Below are 26,702 nucleotides of genomic sequence, written 5' to 3' on the forward strand. Positions count from 1 at the left end.
CAGTAAAACTTGTAACTTTATACATTTACATTCCTGCTCATTCTGGGCTTTTTAGTCCAGGAGGCGGGGCTATCCATGATTGACAGCGTTTCCTCTGACTGTGTATACAGAGATAGATGTCAATCACGGATAGCTCCGCCTCCTGGACTAAAAAGCCAAGAATGAGCAGGAATTTAAAAGTATAAATGACATGTTATCCCCAAAATTTTCCCCATAAAACTATATACCAGTCTGCGCAGCTCCTCCTGCTCTAGAACGTGCTGCCTGCAGCTCAGACACCATTTCAATCTGACAGGTTCCCTTTAAGGGCATCCCAAATGATAAAATATGTACCTGTACGGCATGAATGTAAGTTTAGGGCTACATGTAGTGTTAAGTGAACTTGTGTTTTAAGTTCGGCGTCTAAAGTTTGGCTTTGGGTTATCGAAGAATCCCGTTATGGATTCTAAATTCCATTATAGTCCGTGGTAGCGGAATCCATAACGGGATTCTTCGATAACCCGAACTTTAAACACAAGTTCGCTCAACACTAGCTACATGTCTTACACAGTTACTAATTGCACCAAAGTCTGAAGGGGTTGCAGAGCTCGTGCAAGAGCTGCGCCCTCTTCAACGTTTACCTTGTAATGGCGGTACAGTGTAATTACAGCTTCCTCTCCCATTCAAGTGAACATGTCAAGCGCCCGTAGTTACACTGCACCCCTGCTACAAGTTAGACGGCTTGCGTGTAATCACCGAAGAGATCACTTGAGCTCCTCAACTCCTTCAAACAGCTGATCTGCAAGATTGCTGGGAGTCACCCCGCCCCCCACTGATCTGATATTGAGGACCTGTGGAGCTGGTTGACTACCGATGTGGCCATCATTATCTTTCCTGAATGCCAGAAAGGAGAGATCCGATTCTATGGCTTCAATCATTAATATATTTGGGTGCCGTTAAGTTTGAGAAATCATCGCCACATTGGTAAATTGACGCTTGCTGCTCGTTAATGGAACAACGTCTACCCATCTGGTAGGACCCTTACCAGTGTTTTTCAGCCGTTGCTGATTATGGTCATCGCTCATTGTTTAACGACTTGATCCTAATCTTTCCAGAATGATCCGAGTGCACATGACAAATTTTTAAAAATAAACCGCGCATATGAGGTTCTAAAAGATGAAGAACTTCGAAAGAAGTATGATAAATATGGGGAGAAGGGCCTGGATGAGAGCCAAGGACGCCATTACGAGAGCTGGAGCTTCTATCAATATGACTTCGGTATATATTTCCTATTTATTTCTCACTCTCTCTTTTTTTTTTCTTCTTCTTCTTGGTTTACTTAATTAGTTCTGATTTAAAGGGTCACTAACTTTGCTCAGAGATGCGTATCAAATGTTTAGATGGGTGAGGTTCTGAGCGCTGAGACCCCCACAGATCTCTAGAACGAGGAGAGAGAACGCACACATCTTGTGCTCTCTCCAGCTGCATGAGACTGGTTGTATGCGATTCTGTCACCAGCAACGAGAAGAGAGCGCGATATGCGAGTGCGTCTCTCTCCTCGCTCTAGAGGTCAGCGCTAAGACCCCCACCCTTCTAAACTTTTGATATGTCTCTATGATATATCCAAAGGTTTTTTTTTTTTTTTTTAAAGTTAGTGACCCTTTGAAGAAAACATTAACTCGTTAGCGGACAGAACACTTACCTGGTGACCTCGTTTTCATCTTTTCAACTGCTGATCTTTCACTTCCGCCCTCTTCTGCCATCCAAGGTGTCGGCACTGTTCTCGGACTACCTGATGCATACTGTCTAAGACGCTCTCTGCTGCCCCTGACCAAACTAAGGTCAGAGCTTGGACAAGCAGGCGACATCTTGGAGCACCAAATGCACAGTGTGCGTCCTGAGAAGCAGTGCAGCCATCTTGGATGTGAGAAGATGAGCCCGGAAACTGCAGCTGAAGAGGAGGTCTTCAGGTAAGTGTTCTGTTCATTCCCCAGTTAATGGGCATACTTTTTCTTGAACTGGAGGGTTGCTTTAACTTGTAACAGAGTAGAACAAATGTCCACGTACTTTAGCAGTGTTTAAAGAGTGGTCATGCTCCTGTGCACAGCAGGATGTAGTGATGGAGGCCACCGTGGCTCATTTCACCTCCTGTTGCAACGGTTCAATAAGCCGCCCATTGTCACGCTGCCTTACTTTCTCGTATTGTTTATTACAAAGTGAGTATGCTGTCGGATCTAGTGTGACATTAACAGTGAATCTCGGTGAAATCTGTGAACAGTCCCTGGGGGAAACAAGTTATGTGTTCAGTTTTTTTACAAAACGTATTGCATAGCCAGAGAGCTTGCAGGGCGGGTCCCATCATGACCACTTCTGGACGCCTGAGTCAGAGCACAGCCAACTTCTGAGAAGATCAGCTGCTGGTCGTGGTCTCAAGACCCAGACCCACAGTGATCAGCTAATCACCATCTCACCTCTCATAGTTAGGGAGTTGTCTATGATGTTGACCACCCTTTTAAAGAGCCTTTTTTTTTTTTTTTTTTTTTTTTTTTTTTTTTTTCCTCTTTAAATGTGTGGGGAACATTTTTCTAATACATTTTATTTAGAAAACTTGCACATTTATATGAGAAAACGTGCACATTTAATGTCCCTTCACACTAGTGTTATATCCTAGGGGCTCAATACCGGAAAATAACTGATCAGTTTTATCCCCATGAATTTTGAATGGAGAGTAATCAGTTCAGGTTGCATCAGGATGTCTTCAGTTCAGTCGTTTTGACTGATCAGGACAGAGCTAAAACCGCAGCATGCTACAGTTTTTATCTCCGGCCCAAAAAAACTGAACACTTGCCTGAATGCCGGATACAGGATTTTTTCTCATAGAAATGTATTAGTGCTGGATCCGGTATTCAAAATAACGAAATGCCTGATCCGTTTTTCCGGATCTCACCACCGGAAAGACTGATCCGGCATTTCAATGCATTTGTAAGACGGATCAGGATCCTGATCAGTCTTACAAATGCCATCAGTTTGCATACGTTTTGACGGATCACTCTGTCGCAAGTGTGAAAGTACCCTTAGCAGCACTCTCTAAATGAGCTTTGCTAAGGTATGTCTGTCTACACTGCACAGCACTCTCTGTAAAGACGGCTGGGGTTAATTCTTTTTCCCTCCCTACTTGCTCCTATATGTTTGTAGAAATTAACATCTGTACTATGCATATGTATTTGCTCTGCCCTCCTATATTGATGCTGATCAGCATGGCCAGCGCTGACAGTGAATCATTCTTCTGTATCCCCGGCAAGGTGAGTAACTTACCAGCTGCTGTGAAATGCAGGGCAGATTGAGAAGGGGAGACAGGGAGTAGCTGATTTATAGTATGTACTGTCGTATAGTATGTACCCATGCTGTATGTTGTAAATCAGCTACTACTTGTTGCCAGTTTATCTTCTCACCCAAGCCACATTTCCTATTTCTGTTTTTAACTTCAGATTGTCCCGTCTAGGGTTGAGCGAATCTGGTTTAGATTGCTGTATCCGAACCTGATTCATTTAAAAACTTGGTAGTAATATGGGCTCCGTCCTACTGTAAAATGTATGTCCTCTGCTGAGGTCTTTCCGAAAGTTCTGCAAGTATCGCAAGGCTTACTTCGTCTAACCTCTATCACGTGTCACTCCATTTATTCGAGAAAATTAGTGTATCGAAATACGAAGCTGAACTGCTTCGTTAAAGGGTTATTCCCATCTCAGACAATGGGGGCATATCACTAGGATATGCCCCCATTGTCTGATAGGTGCGGGTCCCACCTCTGGGACTTGCACCTACATTTAGAACAGACCCCTGAAGATTGTGGAGGGCACACTGCCCTTGCGTAGCCACCCTCCATTCATTTCTGTGGGGTCGCCAAAAATAGCCGAGCCAGCTATTTCCGTTGACCCCATAGAAATGAATAGGAGCGGTGGCCACGCAAGCATGGTGCGCTCTTATTTCATCCTATGGGGAGAGCGCTTGGCAGTGGCCAGACCCTGGAAAAACCAGAGGTGGGACCCACACCTATTAGACAATGGGAGCATATCCTAGCGATATGCCCCCTTGTCTGAGATGGGAATACACCTTTTAATGAGGCACAAAGCTGAGTTTATGCGAATAAACGAACTGACACATGACAGAGATGAGACGAAGTAAGTCTTGTGGTATTTGCAGAAACTTTGGAAAGGCCTCTGTGGAGGACATATATTTTAAAGTAGGACGGAGCCCATATTTTTAACAAAGTTTTTAAACTCATCAGGTTCGGCTACAGCAATCCAAACCAGTTTCGCAGAACCCTAGTCCCACCTTGTTTTTGTCATAAATCACAGCAAGACCGTGACGCATCCTTGTGACCGTCGCAGTCTGGCGAGTTCATACATTTTGCAGTAGGACCCAAATCGTTTGAACTTTTTTTTTCCGAACTTCAGGATCTCCCCTTTTATGTTGTTCGGATGGTATAGATAGCATATGAGACCTGTCCGAGCTTTCACAAGCCACCCATGGATGGAAACATAAAGAACGCTTCTTATAACTAATATATATATATTTTCTTATTCTTGATTTAAGGTATTTATGATGATGACCCTCAAATTTACACTTTGGATAAAACTGAATTTGGTAAGTATTTTAGTGTATTTCTACCTATTTTTATGCTTTTGCTTCTGTGGTCACTCAGACTTATAGGAAACAAAAAATAAATCCCAATTTTAAAATGTTTTGGTATGTCGAGGTCCTATCACTGTGGCCCTGGAATAGGTAACCCACCAGTGCCTAGGACAATAAAGTTTCAACATTTAAAAAACGACTTGACCTTATGAGCTGTGATCAAGAATTTCCTAATCTGAATTGTTCATGAGAGCTTCTTGATTGGCTATTTCTATAACTTTGATAGACCCTGATCCAGAGGACTGTGCACACACTTGGCTACATCTCCACTATGCTGTATGAGTAGTAACGTACGCAGGAATCGGTGAAACAGGTTCACCATACCACTGTTCTCCCGATATCTAGGGATCCGAGAGGTGGCTCTTAAAGGACTTGTATAGATTTTAGATATTGATGGCCTAGTTTTAGGATATGTCCTCAATATTGTATTGGTGTAGGTCCAAAACCTGGCATCCCCACCAATCAGCTGTTCTCAACAGGTGCCGAAAATAACAGAGGACCGACCCGAAAGCAGCCCTTCTGTCCACTTTGTAGTGGCCATGCTGGGTTGCGGTAGCTCATCTCCCATTCATTTGAATACCCCATCAGCAGCCCCCTCTAGTGGTTAAATATGTTACAACATTTAGACTTAAAGGTGTGTTACAGTATCTCACAAAAGTGAGTACACCCCTCACATTTTTTAAAATATTTTATTATATCTTTTCATGGGACAGCACTAAAGATCTGACACTTTGATACAATGTAAAGTAGTCAGTGCACAGCTTGTATAACAGTGTAAATTGGGCGTGCCCTCAAAATAACTCACACACAGCCATTACTGTCTAAACCACTGGCAACAAAAGTGAGTACACCCCTAAGTGAAAATGGCCAAATTGTGCCCAATTAGCCATTTTACGTCCCTCGTGTCTTGTTAGTGTTACAAGGTCTCAGGCGTGAATGGGGGGCAGGTGTGTTAAAAAAAATAAAAAAAATTGTTGCTCTACATAAAGATGGCTTAGGCTATAAGAACATTGCCAACACCCAGAAACTGAGCTGCAGCACAGTGCCCAAGACTATACAGAGGTTTAACAAGACAGGTTTCACTTAGAACAGGCCTCGCCATGGTCGACCAAAGAAGTTGTGTGCACGTGCTCAGCATCATAGCCAGAGGTTGTCTTTTCAAAATAGAGGTATGAGTGCTGCCAGCATTGCTGCAGAGGTTAAAGGGGTGGGGGGTCAGCCTGTCAGTGCTCAGACCATAGGCCGCACACTGCATTAAATTGGTCTGCATGGCTGTTGTCCCAGAAGGAAGATGATGCACGAGAAAGCCTGCAAACAGTTTACTGAAGACAAGCAGACTAAGAACATAGATTACTGGAACCATGTTCTGTAGTCTAATGAGACCAAGATAACCTTATTTGGTTCAGATGGTGTCAAGCGTGTGTGGCGGCAACCAGGTTAGGGGAACAAAGACAATTGTGTCTTGCCTACAGTCAAGAACACAATTGCATGAGTGCTGCCGGCTGTGGGGAAATACAATTAGTTGAGGGAACCATGGATGCCATCATGTACTGTGACATACTGAAGCAGAGCATGATCCCCTCCATTCAGAAACTGGGCTGTAGGGCAGTATTCCAATATGATAACGACCCCAAACACACCTCCAAGACCACCACTGCCTTGCTAAAGAAACTAAGGGTAAAGGTGCTGGACTGGCCAAGCATGTCTCCAGACCTAAACCCTACATAGCTGTGGGGCATCCTCGATTGGAAGATGGAGGAGCTCAAGGGCTCTAACATCCACCAGCTCTGTGATGTCATCATGAAGGAGTGGAAGAGGGTTCTAGTGGTAACCTGTGAAGCTCTAGTGAACTCCATGCCCAAGAGAGTTAAGGCAGTGCCGGAAAATAATGGTGGCCACACAAAATATTGACACTGTGGGCAGATTTTGGCCATTTTCACTCACTTTTGTTGCCAGCGGTTTAGACATTAATGACTGTGTTTGTTATTTTGAGGGCACACCAAATTTACACTGTTATACAAGTTGTGCACGGACTTCTTTACATTGTATCAAAGTGTCAGATCTTCAGTGTTGTCCCATGAAAAGATAGAATAAAATATTGACAAATGTGAAGGGTGTATTCACTTTTGTGAGATACTGTATAACAAGTTATCCCCTATCCATGGAGTCCCCCTGAAATGGACATAGCGACTGGTAAGAAAAACGCTCTGCCACTCCATTCATTTCTATGGGAGTGCCAGATATATCCGAGCACTGTATTTGGCTATCTCTGGCACTCCTATAGAAATGAATGGAGTGGCAGCGCGCATTTTTGACTAGCTACACAGTCCATTCCTGGGGGCTCTGCATGGTTCAAAACCACTGTTCTTGTGATCCAGAGGTAGCACCCCCACTCATCTGTTATCCCCCCTAACCTGTGGAAGTACCCCTTTAATGATCACGGCCATTTGGAGTGCAAACAATGGATCCACAAAACTACCTTCCTTGTGCGTTCCACATTTTTCTCACTCCCATCAAGGACTATTTGAACAAGAATAGGACACATTTAAAAATTTGCTTAATTGTCATGCGGAGCCACCCAAAAAATACTGATTTCTCATGACCCCATAGGATCCACAAAAAATTCTGATAAGTTCAGGATGAAAAATACAGTTGTGCTCATGAGACTTAAGACAGCTTAAGGTACTTTCACACTTGCGGCAGGACGGATCCGACAGGCTGTTCACCATGTCGGATCCATCCTGCGGCTATTTTGCCGGACCGCCGCTCCGTCCCCATTGACTATCATGGGGACCGGGGCAGAGCTCCGGCGCAGCACGGCGAAAGCCGCCGGACTAAAAAGTACTGCATGTCCGACTTTTTAGTCCGGCGGCTTTCGTCGTGCTGCGCCGGAGCTCTGCCCCGGTCCCCATTATAGTCAATAGGGACGGAGCGGCGGCAAGGCGAAATAGCCGCAGGACGAATCCGACATGGTGAACAGCCTGTCGGATCCATCCTGCCGCAAGTGTGAAAGTACCCTAAAAGTGCGCATTTCATGAAAAATTCGCCTTTAACCTTTTGCTTACCATCACGTGACTTTATAGGTCGTGGCGGTAAGTTTTTAATTGTAACTCGATGTATAAGAGCACCGGCGCCCTGTGTCTGTGCTAATCACTATGGCCACACTGTCAATGGACAGCTGTGGTCACAGTAAGTATGCCTAAGACCAGCAGAAGTGGTCTCACTGTGTGGCACGAAGGGGTTAATTCACTTTTTCATTTAAAAGAATAAATAAGTATTAAAAATAAATAATGAAATAAAAAAAATCTAACGTTATGGCTATAGTTACTCGTTTTAGCAGTAGTATAGCAGACTGCTTACACACGCACACATTTTCCCCCCTTTTTTTTGTTCAAAAAAAAAAATAATCTGTTTATTTTAGCAGTAGTATAGCGGACTTTGTGTAAAATATGCAAACGTACACCTTTTTTTTTTTTTTTTTTTTTTTTTTTGCTTTCTTAAAAATTTTGAATTGTCCTAATCTCTTGTGAGTAAGGAAAAAAAATTGATAAGAAAGGAAAAATATACATGCATATCGGAGCTTTTTCTCCAGTATTATGTTCCAGCATCGAAAGTGAGTACCAGAATCCCTGGATCTGGCATATAATGGACACTGCCAGAGCCCGACCGATTCATTCATCGGTTTTTTTTCTTTTGCTGGAATCTGTGACAGAGGCTCCTCCCGGAACCTCTGCTTCAGATATGAACCTAGCTTAAATGTTACAAATGTCAGTGACAGGAGGCTCCAGATTTATTGTATGGGAAATGCCACTATTTGCTGAAAAAAGACATGCGGGGGGATATTGCGTCTTCTCTTTTTATTTGCTACAAATCACAAGGTATATAAAAAAGAAGTCTGTTTTCCAGTTTTGATTATTTAACATTGCTCTTCCCCAAAATGTTATCTGAACTCTAGTTAAGATTAGAATGAAACAACAATTGTCTATTAAAGTGGTTTTCCGGGTTCATCTCTGAATATCTGAGTATCCCCATTTTCACCCCTCTGACATGAGCATCTGAGCATTTCATGCTCCGATGCTCTCCCTTGACCTGCGCTGGATTGCGCAGGGCAAGGGCTATTTACAATAGCACACTGATAGGCGGAGGCTTCCACCTAGCAGTGTTTCCGGTGACGTCACAGGCACTAATGGGCGGGCTTTAGCTAGGCAGTGCCAAGGCCCGCCCATCAGTGCCAGTGACGTCACCGAGCTCACTGCGAGGCTCAAGCCTCCACCTAGATTACCCTATGGAGAGCCCGGTACGTCAACGGATCTCCATAAAGACTTTGCCCTGCGTGATTTAGTGCAGGGCAAAGGAGGGCATCGGAGCATTAAATGCTCCGATTCTCATATCAAGGGGGCTGACTGGGTGAAAATGGGGATATATCCGGGTTCAGCTCGGAACCCACACAACCCCTTTTAAGAATGTATTATTCGTGCATTGAGAAATACTCTGGTGTTATCCATGCATGCCATTGTTTTGTTTTCTCTTTTTATTCTAAAGATGGTGCTGTAAGCTCCGGAGAAGTATGGTTCGTTAACTTCTATTCTCCTGGCTGTTCTCACTGTCATGATCTAGCACCGACAGTAAGTCAAATTTAATAATATCCTTATACTCTTATAATTTATTTTATTTTTTTACCCTTGTGCTTTTTATCACTTTTGTGTTTGCTAACTTCTCAAAACCACTTAGTTACTTTTTTTATGGTTTTATTTTGTAGTGGAGAGAGTTTGCTAAAGAAATGGATGGACTTATACGTATTGGAGCAGTCAATTGCAGGGATGAAAGAATGCTTTGCAGGAGCCAAGGAATCAACAGTTATCCAAGTCTCTATATTTTCAGAGCTGGAATGGTGAGTCAGAAAAATGGGATTAATGGAGAACCATCCTAAAGCTTGGCAACTACAATTACATTTAAAGGCTATGTACACCTTTTGGGGCTTTTTTATTATTATTTCATTGTACTCATCTTGAGCTAAAAATCTTTTTTTTCAATTGGTCTTTAATAAAAACTTTGAACCACTGTCTTTGTGCAGCCTTGAGTTTCTCTAGTAGCAGGATCTGACTTTTTTTCTCTCTGTTCAGTCGGGCAACTCGCCTGTTTCTTACCTTTGCTCTCTGACGTTATAAACCCTTATCTTACTTATAAGAATGTGACTTAAATAAGTGTTTGTGACCTTTTAGTAATTTAGAGATAAGGTTTATTAGATGACTGGCCCAAAGGATTCACACAGCTAGAAAAACCCTTAACCCTTTGTGACAGAATGGCTCAATATTTTTAATAAAGACCAATTGAAAAAATGATTTTTAGCCCAAAAGGAGTAAAATGCAATTATAAAAAAAAGAAAATTGCCCCCAAACGTGTACATAGCCGTTAAACTTTATTTCCATGCTGGAATTTCAAAAATGTGTGTAAAATTTGTTCAAAGTTCTCACTTAGTTGCAGAAATCAGTGTATTAGTATAATAGACTTTTTTTTTTATTAAGATTTAATGTAACGTGTGTGTGTATATGTGTATGTATGTGTGTGTGTGTGTGTGTGTGTGTGTGTGTATATACACACACACATCTCTTTATTTATTTTCAATGTTTGCTATTTTCATGTCTTTTGCAGAATCCAGTCAAGTACTTTGGGGACCGATCAAATGAGAATTTGGTACATTTTGCAATGAAGTATGTTTCAAGTACTGTAACAGAGTTATGGGCAGGTAAGTGTGTAATGTTTCATGTTAATGGGGATATTACACTGTTCCTAATTGCATCTATGCAGCTGAGATGCGACTGCCTCGACGGGGACCTCCCATTCTTGAGATTGGTGCAGTTTCCAGAGGTGGTACTCGTATGTATTGGGCATTTATGACATATCCTGTGGAGGGCCATGCATGACTAAGGCTAGTTTCACACCAGTGCTTAGTATCCGGCTGGCTGGATCTCTCTGCATTCCAGCACTGCCTGAATCTTAAACACCACCGTCCGGCCTCAAAAACTATAATGGGAACTGGCAGAGATCCGGCCACAACCTGGCAAAGATGCCGAACGGTTTTCTTCTGGCCAATTCTCGCCATATTTGCTGGGTTGCCGGAACAGCCTGCCGGATACTAAGCATTAAGCTAGCCTAACCTGAGAATACCCCTTGCTTAAAGCACAGTTTTTCCTGCTACTGTGTAACTATTCATTCTGCAAAGGTTTTTAAGAATTTCTTTTTGTTTATATTTATGATTAGGTAATTTCAAAAACTCGGTAGAGAATTCCTTTGCATCGGGAGTTGGCTGGCTAATTACATTCTGTGCTGACACTGGAGGTAAGGTTATCATATCACACAGTATGCAGCAGTAATAGCGCTCTGTTTCCCTGGTTATAGCATTTGATGTAATAGCAGTACTCGGGATGATTAGTGTGTCTCAGCGTGATGGGGGGAGTTTATGATGGTTTGAGAGTCAGAATGGTGGCAGGAAAAAGTCACAAAAATGTTTAGACTTTTTTTGTTTTTCATTTTACACTATGTTCACCACTTTTTGAAAACAGTGTGTTCAGCTTAGCAAGAGGGCATAGGCTACATGGCCTGAAACTCTAGTAAATTTTAGCGCAGATCTTTGCCTGCTCATTGTTTCTGGACGGCAGGTAGTGCTGCCTAAAGAGAGATCTGCTGGCCCGACACAATTATTCTGTATGGGGATGAGTGATCACAGCAACGATTCCTTATCCCCATGCAGCGGAGGCGATTGCTGCTTGTAATTGCAGCTTTGTCTGACGAGCAGGCACTCTTCAGAATGAATGGATTCTCGCCCATATTAAGGAACCTTTTGTCAGTGGGGGTCCCAGTAGCAGGACCCCACCGATCTAATAGTTATTTCCTATCCTGTGGATCGGGGATAACTTTTTCTAACCAAAATACCCGTTTAGTGCCTACCGTTCCATCAAGTGAATGGCAGAGGAAGCTTTAATTACACTGCGTTCCCATTACAAACTGCAGGTAAAAAATAAAGAGCCCCCCAGCCCCCCAAACAGCTGATTGACATGGGTGCAAGGATTCGGACCCCCAACCGAACTGATATTGATGACCTATCAGAAGCAAGACTATGTCTAGCCAGCTTCTTCTCTAGTGTGGTGTTGGCCAGTACACACAGGGGAATAACGCAAGTTACCCGAAGCCGAGTATGATGATGGTTATCGTTTCCATGGACTCGGGAAATGTATAGAGGCGGAAGATGGGCTACTGGTTGAGCTTGGGATTGAGAAGTATCTTACATGGGAATACATAAAAGTGGGAATTGCATTTGGAAATGGATTTCTTGCAGCATTTCCACAAATTGGAGCTTTCAGTAATGGACTTGTAGGAAGTCAGTGTGTCATGGGTAATGGGGGGGGTAAAACACCAGATAACTCGCAGAAGGAAATAGACCGGAGTCTAGGCCTCAAAGCTAAGGGATAGGGATGGTGACCTCCTAGGAATCCCTAGACCTCTCCCTGACTCCTGCCAATATGAATAGACCCTGAAAGTGGAAATACTCATACACCGTAACCTTAGCCCAGGGGACCCTGGAAATCCCTAGGAGTGGTGGCAGGGAATGAGACTATTGGTTCCTTCCAAGATGAAGGAACCAGCGTCTCTCTGAGGCCTAGACAACAACAAACGCAAGTGAACAACAAAATGCAAAACAAAATGCACTTAGCTTAAAGAAGAATGGAGGAGCAGGAGATCCAAAGAAACAATGCTCCATCTCAACCAACTCCAGCAGGAAATATCAACTGGATGGTAACCAGTGGGAGTCAGAACTAAATAGACCCTCGGTAATGATCACAAGCAGCACCTGACAAGAGGTGTGGTCATTACCAAACAAACACTGCAAGATGAAAACAGAGACTGTCAGATATCCTCATGTGCCGCCTGTCTCTCAGATCTTCTCACCTCTGTCATGGGAGGGACAGTGACACTGTTTTTGAAGACTTTGTGAGACAAAAAGCTCAGGTTAGGCGGTCTTCTGGAATCCATGTTGGTTGCTAATGTGATCATTGATTTGAGCATAAGCATATATAGTAGCAGGTGCAGTTAATACATGTGCCAGTGTATTTGTGTCAGTTCATGATAATTTCAGTAAGGTTTTCACATAACTTGATCGTCCATAAAGTATCCTGCATTTTACCAAGTCTCTTTACTTTTATTCCAGACTGCCTGTCCACACAGACGCGGTTAAAACTTGCTGGCATGCTCGTAAGTGATTTAGACTTTTTTTTAAAATGTTTAATATAAAAATCTGAAAGAAATTTTTTTTTCTGCTGTGCTAAGCAGTGTATACAATTTCCACCTAAAGGGCTTTTCCAGTAGTTTTATATTGATGGTCTGTCCTCAGGGTTGGCAGTCAGTATCTGAATGGTGGGGATCTAAAACCCCAAACCTGTAGTGATCAACTGCAGTAGCTCCAGCATCAGAACTTCATAGCCATGTCCATTGTTTAGTGGACAGAGTTGGTTACTGCAGAGAGGTAAAAATACTATGCGGATGTTTTCCTTGGTTGACTTTCAAACCCAGGACCCCAGCGCAGCAAGACCCCACTGCTAATCACTGAGCCACTGTGAAGGGGCTGTCTTAGACAACACTTTCCATGTGCCCTGTTAGGATATCCCTCTATCAGTGTGGAAAGCTACTGCAAAAGGTCATAGTGACCTAAAGGTTTTGATGGGTGGAGGGCTGAATGCTGAGACCTCCTCTAATCACTGGAACGAGGGAGAGAGAAGCACTCGCACATTGCACTCTCTCTCCTCATTACAGGAGATTGAAGTGAGATTGACTCAATAGAAAGTCTACAAGAAGTCTAGAAAGTGACATAGTTTTTTGAAAGTACGGTGAGAATTTAAAGCGGTTATCGAAGGCCTATAATGTTCCCCCATTTGGCCCCTCACACAGATAGTACTTACCGTGCTCCCCAGCATCCGCGTCGCTTCTGATGCCTGCACGGCTGCTTGCGACAATGGGATGTTTAGCCAACAGCAGGCCCCGACGGGAACGAGCCTCCCTAGCATCACCCGCGATGCTAGGAAGGCTCGTTCCCATTGCTATTGGCTGCCCCCCGACTGATTCGCGGAGGTGGTGCGGGCAATAGAAGTGATGCGGGTGCCAGGGAGCGAGGTAAGTACCATCTATGTGAGGGGGACGTTATAGGCCTTGGATAAACCCTTTTAAAGAAGTGGCACATTTATCATATTCATTAACCATATTTGGCGCAAAGTACGCCACTGAAGACACAAGCAGAACTGACTTCAAAAGTCATGATAAATTCCCCCAATGGCCTTACTTGGATTTGCTGATGATGTTTTTATTTCCTCGCTGTTTCTTGTGATCTAGGATGGACTGGTGAGTGTGGGGTGGATGGACTGTACCACTCAAGCTGACCTCTGTGACAATCTGGAAATCGCCACCAGCACAACCGCTTACTTCCCGCCTGGAGCCAGTCTATCTGACAGAGAGAAAGATGGCGTTCTGGTAAGAATAATTTCATTGCTCTGATTTTGTCAGCACTGCTAGATATGTCTATGTATCGATGCCCTTTTTTATCTTGTCCTGTTTAGTTTTTTAATTCATTAGACGCCAAAGAAATCTACAAAGAAGTGATGGAACATCTTCCAGATTTGGAAATGCTTTCTCCAGATTCCTTAAAGGTAAGCAGAAGTACATTGTCCAAGAGGCCCTGTCGCCCCTCCTGACATGTATGTTTTAGAGACTTCTTGCATCCCCCATATAGCAAAAATTCTGGAGCATCTATTCTATGTTCTCAGTGGGGAAAAAAGGTATTTGATATACTGGCGATTTTGCAAGTTTTCCCAACTACAAAGAATGGAAAGGTCTGTCAGTTTTATCATACACTTCAACTGCGAGAGACAATCTAAAAAAAAAAATCCAGAAAAACACATTGTATGATTTTTAAATAATTTAATTTGCATTTTATTGCATGAAATAAGTACTGGTATTTGATCACCTACCAACCAGCAAGAATTCTGTCTCTCACAGGCCTGTTAGTTTTTCTTTAAGAAGCCCTCCTACTCTGCACTCATTACCTGTAATAATGGCACCTGCTTGAACTTGTAAGGCTACTTTCACGTTCGGGGCTCCGCTTGTGAGTTCCGTTTAAAGGCTCTCACAAGCGGCCCCGAACGCATCCGTCCAGCCCTAATGCATTCTGAGTAGATGCGGATCCGCTCAGAATGCATCAGTCTGGCAGCGTTTGGCCTCCGTTCCGCTCAGCAGGCGGACACCTGAACGCTGCTTGCAGCGTTCGGGTGTACGCCTGGCCGTGCGGAGGCAAACGGATCCATCCAGACTTACAATGTAAGTCAATGGGGCGGATCCGTTTGAATTTGACACAATATGGCTCAATTTTCAAACTGATCCGTCCCCCATTGACTTTCAATGTAAAGTCTGGACAGATCCGTCTGCGGCTACTTTCCCACTTAGAATTTTTTTTACAATATAATGCAGACTGATCCGTTCTGAACGGAGCCACCGTCTGCATTATATGAGCGGATCCGCTCTGAACGCTAGTGTGAAAGTAGCCTTACCTGTATAAAAGACACCTGTCCACACACTCAATCAACACTCCAACCTCTCCACCGTGGCCAAGACCAAAGGCTACAGGACAATAGGCAAGCAGCTTGGTGAGAAGGCAACATCTGTTGGTGCAATTATTAGAAAATGGAAGAAACACAAGATGACCGGTCAGGAATCAGCCCAGAACTACATGGGAGGACCTGGACAATGACCTGAATAGAGCTGGGACCACAGTCTCAAAGATTACCGTTAATAACACACCTAGCCGTCATGGATTAATATCCTGCAGGGCACACAAGGTCCCCCTGCTCACGCCAGCATTTGTCCAGGCCAGTTTGAAGTTCGCCAATGACCATCTGGATGATCCATAGGGGGCATAGGAGAAAGTCATGTGGTCAGATGAAACCAAAGTATAACTTTTTGCTATCAACTCCACTCGCCGTGTTTGGAGGAAGAAGGATGAGTACAACCCCAAGAACACCATCCCAACCGTGAAGCATGGGGGTGGTAACATACTTTGGGGGGTGCTTTTCTGAAAAGGGGACAGGACGACTGCACCGTATTAAAGGGAGGATGGATGGCAAGATTTTGGCCAACAACCTCCTTCCCTCAGTAAGAGCATTGAAGATGGGTCATGGCTGGGTCTTCCAGCATGACAATGACCCGAAGCACTCAGCCAGGATAACCAAGGAGTGGCTCTGTAAGAAGCATTTCAAGGTCCTGGAGTGGCCTAGCCAGTCTTCAGACCTGAACCCAATCAAAAATCGGGATCAAGCATATTGTAATATTTTCATCCCTGTATACAGGAGATCTAATGGATTCTTCCTGCTTAAGAAATGGCAGATACCTGGACACACCGCACATGTCATTCACTTTCTCTGTATTACACATTCATCAGTTTAATAAAGATATAGACAAGGTTGACCATGACAAATATTATCCATGTTTTAGGTTTAAATTCAGAAAAAAATCATTCCTCAGAATATCATTTTTTATATTGAATATTGAGAGACAAAAGACTGATATAGATTTTTTATTTTATTATTTTTATTTATTATTTTTTAAGGACAGATTAACGCATCAACGATGGCTTATATTCTTCACTTATGGATACGATCGAGAGTTTTATCTCCCAGAATTCAAAAAGCTCAATGTTTTACTGCATGGTGATCATATTCAGGTAAGTTATCTCGTACATAAGTGACCATGACTTCAAATCCTGTGATAGCTTAATGCCTTCATTAGTCAGTCTGATGTGAGTATGGTCAGTGACGTAGAACTTCAGAACCCCTTGTATCAAGGCTCAAAGGGTCTGGAATATGTGTGGCTTTGATAATTTGTCGGGGTTTTTTTTCTTTTTTTTTTTTTCTTGTTTTGGTAAATTATAATTGATGATCATTTTTGCTGTAGTTTCAAATAGCTGCCCATGCACTTCCTAATGGGGAGCAGAAGCAGTGTAAAGCATGGAGATGGTTTTTGTCCGCATCTAATCTGCATTTTCCTGCGGATCGGATGTGGACCGATTCACTTCAGTGGGTCTGCAAAAAGATGCGGATAGCACACCGTGTGCTGTGCACATCTGTATGTCCATTCCGCGGCCCTGCAAGAAAATAGAACATGTCCTGTTCTTGTCTGTTTTGGACAAGGATAGGACAGTTATACAGAGGGCTGGACGTTCCGTGTCTGCAAAATGTCGAACTCACACTGTCGGTGTCCGTGTTTTGCTGATCCGCAATTTGCTGTGTGCATGAGCCGTGAGAGTAAAGCTGGCCTTACATTTGAGATAGGTTTCGGTCAAATAATCCTTTGATAGTCAGCTGTTCCTCCTGACAACTCGCCCAATACACATGTATGTATGGGTTCTGGCCGTAGCTTATGTCCCCTAAGAGTAAAATGGAATCGGTATGTTGAAATTCAATAGCCCACTTCTTCTTTCCCTCAAAATCTGTCATCAAGGGGAAAGTCGGGAACCCCCTTAAAAATGAGATAACCATCTGGTCATTAACTAAAGCTGCAGCCACTGATCATAGATCTTTAAATGAAGCAACAATGCAATATCTAAACCAAACGACTTAAAGTGGTTGTCTTTGATTTAATTTTTTTTTTTTTTAAAATGTATTCCCTTTCCCCTTCTTTCACCCAACGGGACCTGTGAAGAGATCTATACTTACCTGCCGCTCTGTGGCTCCTGGTCTGTCTTCACCAGACTTCCATTCACCACCTGTCAGCTACCACATGGACAGGGTCACCTGCCTCTGTAGCCAATGACTAGCCTCTCCAGGGACATATGACTACTGAGGCCAGTCATTGGCTGCAGTTGAACACATGACTCTGTCAATGCAGATTTTGACAGGTGAGGACTAGAAGTCCAGCAACAGCGCAGTAGATGTAACGAAATAGTGGGAAGCCGTATAGATCTCTTTACAGATCTCGCCGGTGGGGAGATTGAAAAAAGAAAAAAACATCCTGGACCACCCCTTTAAGCCAAGCAGCTGACTGGAGAAGAGGATTCATTTTTACGTATTACCCATAGATTGGGATTTCCACCTGTTATGATCTGTATTAACGCTCTTTTGTGTCTCTTGTAAGGTTGGGCGTTTTGACTGCCAGTCCCATCCTTCTACCTGCAGCTCCCTATACATTCATAAGCCTTGTGTGGCGGCATTTAAGGGGAAGGGCATCAACCACTTTGAAATCCATCATGGTGAGTGAGTGGAGAAGAGATCCAATTTAGTTATTTTTAGGGGTTAATAATATGAGTTCTCTTTAGAATGGTAAGTGTGTGCGTAAATGTACGATCCCCTGAAGATCAGCGAATTCTTGATAATGGTGTTACAGGGTTATCCGTTTTTAGGCTTTGTTCAGAAAGCCCCCTAAGCTTTTGTTTTAAATTGAAAACTTCCACAGTTAACCATCTGCGGGGAGGAGATTATATGGTTGGCTGACACTTCACACTTATTAAAGACCTGGTGCTCAATGATGGGGTAAAGTGTCCCGCAATTATACACAAAGGATTCACGGCACTCGGGAATATGATGCAACTTAGTATAGGATTTTTATTCCATCCAAAATATCTGTATTAATGCGGCCAACGTTTCGGTCCGTCCCGGCCAGGTAAGTAGAGATATGTGGTGTGATGGCCGTGACCAAGGTCTGGGACGGACCGAAACGTTGGCCGCATTAATGCAGATATTTTGGATGGAATAAAAATCCTATACTGAGTTGCATCATATTCCTGAATGCTGTGAATCCTTTGTATATATCTGCAGGGAGGAGGCTGGAGCTCGCATATGGCAGTATATTGAGAGGATTCCAGTCCTCGACTCGCGCTGAAGGGAAAATGACTAGGTCAATTTGAGTAAGTGACCCCGTGTTTTAATCAGGGTCTCTGTCACCACTTTATGCTGCTCGCGGTCTGGTTTTCCTGGTATTCCTCGTAACATCCTCCAGTTTTTGTCCCCTATTTGATTACTTTGGACAACACCTTTTTAAAGATGTTGTTGTACAGGGTTAGAATCGAATTGGTTGCTTTTCCTCTTATCACAGACTGGCTATACTCCATTCAATAGAATATTCCTACATGGGGAATATAACGGCAGTGCAAAAGTGTTAAAGTAATTTTAGCTATGGTGGATGGTCCAAAGCCATTTAACCCCCCTCTCTAACAGTCAGATTAAAATTGGAAAAGCATTCCTGAAATTGTCACTTTTTATGGTAGATTTTGAATTGACCGTATTGTTCACGCTATAAGACACACCTGATCATAAGACTCACCTAGGTTTTAGAGGAGAAAAAAAATAAATAAAAAAATACTTGCCATCAGCCCTCAGATCACACCTCCCAATTTTTATCAGACATCAGATCAGACCCCCAAACCTCATCAGACCTCAGATCAAGACGGCTCCTTGGTCTTCTGCTGGCGCCATGCTGCACTGCAACCTGACGTCGCACAGTTTGAGGTCATAATGCATACCTATGTGAAAACATAGGGAACAGAACTGCGCTCGCTGACATCAAATAGCAAGGGGATATCAATCATGGAGGAATACGTGTGATTAGAGCAATGATTCTCTGACTCTAAGGTCTCTTTCTCTCACACAAGCAAGTTTTCCACGCAAGTGCAATGCGTGACACGAACGCATCGCACCAGCACTGAATCCTGACCCTAATGGGTCTGTACATGCGCATTTTGCTGGTGGCTCAGGTATGCTGTTTGCAGCTGTTATTAAAGTTCTTTTTTTTTATTTTTATTTTTTTTGCAAAAATGCTATTTTACACTTTTAATAAGGCCAGCACTATGCCATCTGTTTAATCGTGTAAAAAGCCTGTGACCTGTTCCCCTCGATACGACTGTCATATGGGCTCATTTTAGCATCGGCATAGCATTTGCAGTTCCCAGATCTCCCTCAGTTCTACTGAATTGGACATAGATTGCCATAGAGTCCTCTACTAAGTCGGGGTCACTAGAATAGCAGAGACTTGTGCAATTATTTTCAAGCATTTTTATATATTTATTTTATTTAAAGGAAAAACAGATGTTTATGAGATGATGACTTTTGCAAAAGACAGCGTCAACTCTCACGTGATATCACTGGGTCCTAAGAATTTCCCTGGAAACGAGAGAGAGCCGTGGCTGGTGGACTTCTTTGCTCCTGTGAGTAGACATTATTTTTCGCACTGTGTTTCCCGTGGTGCTGGAGTGTCTGTTCCGTACGGCAGATTAGGCTATGTTCTCATCATGTTTAGCATGACCACAGGAAGAGCTGAATGGGGATATATTAGCCTAACAGAGGCCGTAACAGTGTCATTTTGGCCTCCATCTGGACAGCCGTCTGAACTAGCGTGGTAGACTAAACCGTTCTATACAGAGCTATCCAGTACAAAAAAATAAAAAACTCCTGGCGTTTGGATTTGGTCAAGGAAAAGCTACTAATTTGTCAGTGAAACCAAAGCCACCTAACCGGTGAGTGATCCTGACCTGTCTGCTTCAAGAAATATTTGTTTCTGCATCTTGTTGTTCCTCTGTTATTCCTCCTGGAAATGTTTGAATACACTGACAATTGGGTGTTACTATCCCCCTTTTTTAGCGGGGCATGTCGCTCACAATCTAATACACTCAGCACTGGTAAATTGTTTTCATGTAGAGATTTATTGTACTCTTTTTATATAGCGCTTACATGTTTTGCAGCCTTGTACGGAGACTTGAATAAGTCCTTGTCCCCACTGGGGTTCCGTGTGTTTTTGGGGGAGGAGTGTGTGAGTAAACCACACAACGTTGGGGAAAACATGCAAACGTCTTGCAGATGTTGTCCTTTGTCGCATTTGTACCCAGGACCCCAGCGCTGTGAGACCACCTCGCTGCCCAATTGACGAGGGGGACGGTAACACCCCGTTGTGAATTTATTGATCTGTTTCCAGGAGGACTAACGTAGGCATTGCACAACACAGAGTTCTAAGAAAAGGTGCTCCAGCACTGTAATTTTAATGGGGAATGCAAGGATTTCCTAAAAACCAAATGTGCTCTCACGGAAACCATAAAACTGTGTCCTGACCCTATATATGTCATTTTTGTTAACTTATTTAATGTTTAGTGGTGCCCTCCGTGTAGAGCCTTGCTGCCAGAATTGAGAAAAGCATCAAAGCGGGTATTTGGGCATGTGCGGTTCGGCACTCTGGATTGCACAGTTCACGAAGGTCTCTGCAATATGGTAAGTGAATTATTGAGTGCAGCGGCACTGTATCGTGCAGTATAAATATTGTCCTGAACTATTCGTGTCCACATCAGATGAATGTTGTTCCTTTCCCTTACAGCATAACATAAGAGCCTACCCAACAACCGTAGTATTCAATCAGTCTAATATTCATGAGTACGAGGGACATCACAGTGCAGAGCAAATCCTGGAGTTCATTGAGGTACGGTATGTTTTATAGTCGCATCCCTTAGTGCTCCTCATGTAATACTGCAGATAATACTCTAAAATCGTAGTGACCGATTCCCTTTAAAGGTCTGTCCACTTTCAGAGAAGAGAAAACCTCCTCTGTTTTCTCGCCCAATTCCTTGGGGGACACAGGAACTCTTGGGTATAGCTTATCTCCATAGGAGGCGTGACACTAAGTAAAAGACTGTTAAGCCCCTCCTCCAGCAGCTATACCCTCAGCCTGAAGAGAGAGACTTCCAGTTTTTTGCTTAGTGTCAAGGAGGCAAGACACTCTCTGCACTGCAGAGTTGTCTTGTGAAGACTTAGAGTTTTTAATTTTTTTATTTTTACTTTTTTTCACTTGGATTTTTCCACAGGGACAACAGAGTCGCAGTAGACTTCTCTGTTTTCCCGGGGTTGAGCTGCACCAGGGCCGGTTATCCGCCCTGCTGCCTCCCCCACAGAAGAAAAGGAGGACCAGGGCAGCTCATGCTCCCCTGTATCCCGCCAGCACTGGGTCGCCCACCTGCAAGCCCCTCTCCAGCTACTGTCACTCTGTGCCAGTGGCTGAAGGGGCGTCCCAGCTGGATGGACTAGAGGGTGAAGACGTCGCAGGTGAGGTGGCTAGTGCAGCCGTTCCGCTCCCCTCCCCCTCCCCCCCTCCCTCTCTCCCCTCTCCGGAGGGTTCGGTGCTCCTCTTTGACTCCCCTTTACTGATGGCCTTGTTGCAGGCGCGATTCGGCGGCCGGGCGCCCTGCTTTGTCTGGAGCGGCGCGGCGGCAATGATTCATGGGGGAGACTTGTTTGAGGGCGGCCGGGTATGCGACCGCTGTGCCGTTGCATGGCAGGACGCCGACTCCCGGCCCTCCTCCTTGGGCTCCTACCTTGCTTCCGCTCGGCGGGGGCCATTCGGGGGTCCTGTGATGGTGGAGCGCGGGTTTTGAATCGCGCGCGCGCGCGATAATTTTTTCGGCGGGGGGCGGAGTTTCGGACCGGCCAGCGCTGGCTTGATCTTCATTCAGAGGCCGCACGACTTTCTTCCCGCGCCTCTTTAGTCCCGCCCACTCTCGTGCCGGCGTGCTTCTGGGAGCTCACTGCAGGACGGACCGTTGCTCTGATTGCACACCGCCGCTCTTCTGCTGCTGCAGCTTCCTTCTGTGACCTGGTAGGACTGTTGACCCTTCCTCACTGTAGCCCCCTGGCCTGGACTCGGGTTTTTTTCTTTGCTTCTACCAACATGTCTGACCCCTTAGTGCCAGTGGGACCTTGGTACCATACCTGCACCGCATGTAAGGCGCCCTTTCCTCAAGGGCAGTCTGATCCGCATTGCTCGCTTTGCAAAGACCCATCGCAGGGTCCGCCATCTGTTGTGTCACCCCCTGGCCTCTTGGATCCCCCTGACTGGGCTAGATCCCTCTCCCAGGCTGTGGTTAGTCTCACTAGCGTTGTGGGCCGACTTGCAGATGCGTTGCCCTTGTCGCAGCCGGATGATTCCCCTGCTGGGCCCTCCGGGTCCGCTGTCCTGGCCGACCCGTCTGAGTCTCTCTCTGCAGGCGATTCCTCTAGAGCCCGCCAATCCCAGAAGCGGCCTAGGGTGGATCACCGGTCATCCTCGGATGCCTCGGTATCCCCCCCAAGGGTGCGTTCTCAGTCGGGCCCTTCCTCCTTGCAGGATTTGCCCTCTGAGGGGGAGCTGGTTGATTCCGATTGGGATATGGATTCGGCGCTGCCTTCAAAGCTGGCTTCTGCTGTGGGCCACCTTATAAACAGTATCCGTGATACCTTTAAAATTCGCGATGATCCTCCTGATCCTGAGAAAACCAGTGTTTCCTTCTTTCGCCAGAAACAGGCTTCGGCGGTTTTTCCCCTCCATGCTGACTTTTCGTCAGTGGTTTCTAAGGCCTGGGCCCGTCCTGATGCACGGTTTACCCCGCCAAAAAAGTTGGATGTTTGTTATCCGTTTCCGGCGGATTGCATCACAAACTGGGCGTCTCCTCCCAAGGTCGACCCCCCTGTGGCCCGTTTGTCCAAGAGCACGGCTATTCCCGTCGCAGATGGTTCTTCATTACAATCCACTGAAGACCGCCGTGTAGAGACCCTTACAAAGGGTATCTTTTCGGCCTCCGGATCCGCACTTCGGCCAGTCTTTGCTTCCGCTTGGGCGGGTAAAGCGGTTTCAGAATGGGCATCTCAGCTGGATCTGGAGCTTGAATCTGACGTCCCTATTCAAGACCTCCGTGCCCTGACTCAACTTATAGTTCAGGCTGGAAAATTTGTATGCGAAGCATCCCTGGATGCAGGAGCTCTTATTGCCCGTTCATCTGCTCTGGCCGTGTCGGCTAGGAGAGAGCTTTGGTTAAAGGTTTGGTCGGCGGACGCCGCGTCTAAGCGGTCTCTTACTAGCCTTCCTTTCTCTGGTGCTCGTTTGTTCGGAACCCGTTTGGATGAAATCATTTCGGAAGCCACGGGGGGGAAGAGTACTCATCTTCCCCAATCCAAAGCTAGGAGCTCCACTCGTGGTCGTCCCTCGTTCCCCCGTTTCAGGTCTTCTCGTAGGGCTTCCGCTCCTCGCTCCGCTTCTGGTCCGTCCACTAATCCTGTCCAGGACAGGCGTAAGAAACCCTTTTTTCGGACCCAGCCCTCCTGGCGCAAATCTCAACCTGCTCGCGCTCCCGCGACCAAGCAGCCCCCCGCCTGAAGGTGCGCCCCCACCCACCCGGGTGGGGGGACGTCTCCTCCTGTTCAGGGACTTCTGGCAGGCGCACGTCTCCGACGCCTGGGCTCTCGAGGTTGTGTCTTCCGGATACAAACTCGAGCTTGCGTCCCTTCCCCCAGTTCGGTTCTTTCGCTCTCGGGTTCCCCGGGATTCCCGAGGGGCGGCCGATTTCTTTGCTGCCGTTCAGATTCTTCTAGACAAAGGGGTCATCATCCCGGTTCCCATGGGAGACAGGTTCAAGGGGTTCTATTCGAACCTTTTTGTGGTCCCCAAGAAGGAGGGTTCGGTGCGACCCATTCTGGATCTGAAACGACTGAACCGCTTCCTTCGTCTTCAGCGGTTCCGGATGGAGTCGCTCAGGTCGGTGGTGGCCTCTCTGGAACAGGGGGAGTTCCTGGCCTCCATCGACATCCAGGACGCCTACCTTCACATTCCAATCGCACGGTGTCATCAGTGCTTTCTGCGTTTTGCAGTGGGGTCCGAACACTACCAGTTCGTTGCCCTTCCCTTCGGGCTGGCGACGGCCCCTCGTGTTTTCACGAAGATCCTGGCCCCGGTCCTCGCCTTACTTCGTTCCAGGGGAGTTTTTCTGCTTCCATATCTGGACGATCTCCTGATCAAGGCGCCTTCTCTGTCACTGACTTCAGCCAGCGTGGATCTCTCGCTGCAGACCTTGCGCCAGTTTGGTTGGGTTATCAACCTACCCAAATCCTCTCTGGTTCCCTCCCGGCAATTGGTCTTTCTGGGGATGCTGCTGGATACCGATTCAGCGGTGGTTCGTCTTCCGTTGGAGAAGCGCCTGCTCCTCCATCGGTCGGTTCGGAGCCTTCTGTCCCACCGCCGTCCTTCTTTCCGGTTCAGCATGCGGGTCCTGGGTCAGATGGTGTCCTGCTTCGAGGCGATTCCTTACGCGCAGTACCACTCCCGCACCTTTCAGACGGCCATTCTGTCCGCTTGGGACAAGTCCCAGGAGAGTCTGGATCGGCATTTTCCCCTTTCCCCCCAGGTTCGTTCCTCTCTCCTCTGGTGGCTGCGGACCCCTCTTCAGGGGAAGTCCTTCCTGCCAATGACTTGGCTGGTGATTACCACCGATGCCAGTCTGCGGGGGTGGGGGGGAGTGTTTCCTCCCCGGTCCGTCCAGGGCACTTGGTCTCCGTCGGAGTCCAGACTGCCGATCAATGTTCTGGAGCTGAGAGCCATTCTTTTCTCGCTCCGACACTGGACTTCGTTGCTGCAGGGTCGCCCTGTTCGAGTCCAGTCGGACAATGCCACGGCTGTGGCGTACATAAATCACCAGGGGGGCACTCGCAGCGCGGCGGCGATGAGGGAAGTGTCTCTGATCCTTCGCTGGGCGGAGGTTCATGTTCCGGCCCTTTCGGCCGTATACATTCCGGGGGTGGACAATTGGGCGGCGGATTTCCTCAGTCGGACGACGATCGACCCGGGGGAGTGGTCTCTGCACCCCGACGTCTTCGAGTCTCTTTGTCTCCGTTGGGGTCGTCCGGACGTGGATCTCATGGCCTCCAGATTCAACTACAAACTTCCCATCTACGTGGCCAGGGCCAAAGATCCGGACGCTTACGGCGCGGACGCGCTCGTCCTCCCCTGGACGGAGTTTTCGCTCCTCTACGTGTTTCCGCCCCTGCCTCTTCTTCCGCGGGTCCTTCGGAAGATTGCGGCGGAGGGCACGCCAGCTATCCTGATCGCCCCGGACTGGCCGCGTCGTCCGTGGTACGCCGACCTTATGTTGCTTCTGGCAGACGCTCCCTTGCCTCTGCCTCTCAGAGAGGACCTCCTCTCTCAGGGGCCGATCTTCCACCAGCATTTAGGGTCGCTACGTTTGACGGCGTGGCTATTGAAACCGCGGTCCTGACGCGGCGGGGGTTTTCGGCTGACGTGGTCCGTACCATGATTCGTGCACGAAAACCGGCCTCGGCCAGGATTTATTATCGTACCTGGCGGGCCTATTTGGTTTTCTGTGAGGCCTTGGGGACTCCCCCTCTGAGGTTTTCCCTTCCTACGGTTTTATCCTTTTTGCAGTCTGGTCTGGCTCTGGGCTTGGGTCTCAGTACCCTGAAGGGTCAGATTTCGGCTCTTTCGGTCCTTTTTCAGCGTCCGCTGGCTCCGCTCGGTCCGGTTAAGACCTTTCTTCAGGGGGTTGCTCACTGTGCTCCCCCCTATCGCCCTCCTGTTCCTGCTTGGGATCTCAACATTGTGTTGGCGGCTCTCCAATCTTCCCCTTTCGAGCCTCTGCGCAAGGTTTCCCCTCGCTTGTTGTCTTGCAAGGTTTTCTTTCTCGTCGCTATCACGTCCCTTCGGCGTGTGTCTGAGTTGGCGGCTCTTTCTTGCGTGGAGCCCTTCTTGGTTTTTCACCAGGACAAGGTGGTTCTCCGTCCTGTTCCGGAATTTCTTCCGAAGGTGGTGTCCGCCTTTCACCTGAATGAGGATATTGTCCTTCCTTCTCTGTGTCCGGCCCCGTCGCATCCCCGGGAGCGGGAGCTTCACCGTCTGGATGTTGTTCGGGCTCTCAGGATCTACCTGGATGTGACCAGACCCTTTCGGCGTACGGATTCTCTGTTTGTGGTTCCGGAGGGTCCGCGCAGGGGACTGGCGGCGTCTAAGGTGGTTGTTGCCCGCTTTCTCAAGATGGCTATCATTGAGGCTTACCGTGCTCGGGGCAGGGATCCGCCCTTTGGTGTTACCGCTCATTCTACCAGAGCGGTCGGGGCTTCCTGGGCTCAGCGTAATCGTGCCTCGGCTGAACAGCTGTGCAAGGCGGCCACCTGGTCTTCTTTGCACACGTTCACCAAGTTTTA

At 46.3% G+C, this 26,702-nt stretch overlaps 1 protein-coding gene across 2 annotated transcripts in view; it reads left to right on the top strand.

Annotated features, from left to right (window-relative positions):
* Positions 1 to 26,702, top strand: part of DNAJC10 (DnaJ heat shock protein family (Hsp40) member C10) — a 50,376-nt gene that overhangs the window by 13,105 nt on the left and 10,569 nt on the right. For both annotated transcript variants that reach the window (XM_044303088.1, XM_044303089.1), the window contains exons 3-16: positions 1,095 to 1,257; positions 4,573 to 4,623; positions 9,214 to 9,296; positions 9,431 to 9,562; positions 10,324 to 10,417; positions 10,933 to 11,010; positions 12,878 to 12,921; positions 14,053 to 14,190; positions 14,277 to 14,366; positions 16,319 to 16,432; positions 17,842 to 17,956; positions 19,779 to 19,906; positions 20,844 to 20,960; positions 21,064 to 21,165. In XM_044303088.1, the coding sequence (XP_044159023.1) occupies positions 1,095 to 1,257; positions 4,573 to 4,623; positions 9,214 to 9,296; positions 9,431 to 9,562; positions 10,324 to 10,417; positions 10,933 to 11,010; positions 12,878 to 12,921; positions 14,053 to 14,190; positions 14,277 to 14,366; positions 16,319 to 16,432; positions 17,842 to 17,956; positions 19,779 to 19,906; positions 20,844 to 20,960; positions 21,064 to 21,165 (1,449 nt within the window). The remainder of the gene's footprint in view (positions 1 to 1,094; positions 1,258 to 4,572; positions 4,624 to 9,213; positions 9,297 to 9,430; positions 9,563 to 10,323; positions 10,418 to 10,932; positions 11,011 to 12,877; positions 12,922 to 14,052; positions 14,191 to 14,276; positions 14,367 to 16,318; positions 16,433 to 17,841; positions 17,957 to 19,778; positions 19,907 to 20,843; positions 20,961 to 21,063; positions 21,166 to 26,702) is intronic.

The sequence above is a fragment of the Bufo gargarizans genome, chromosome 8, assembly GCF_014858855.1.
Source record: "Bufo gargarizans isolate SCDJY-AF-19 chromosome 8, ASM1485885v1, whole genome shotgun sequence".
Lineage (NCBI taxonomy): Eukaryota > Metazoa > Chordata > Amphibia > Anura > Bufonidae > Bufo > Bufo gargarizans.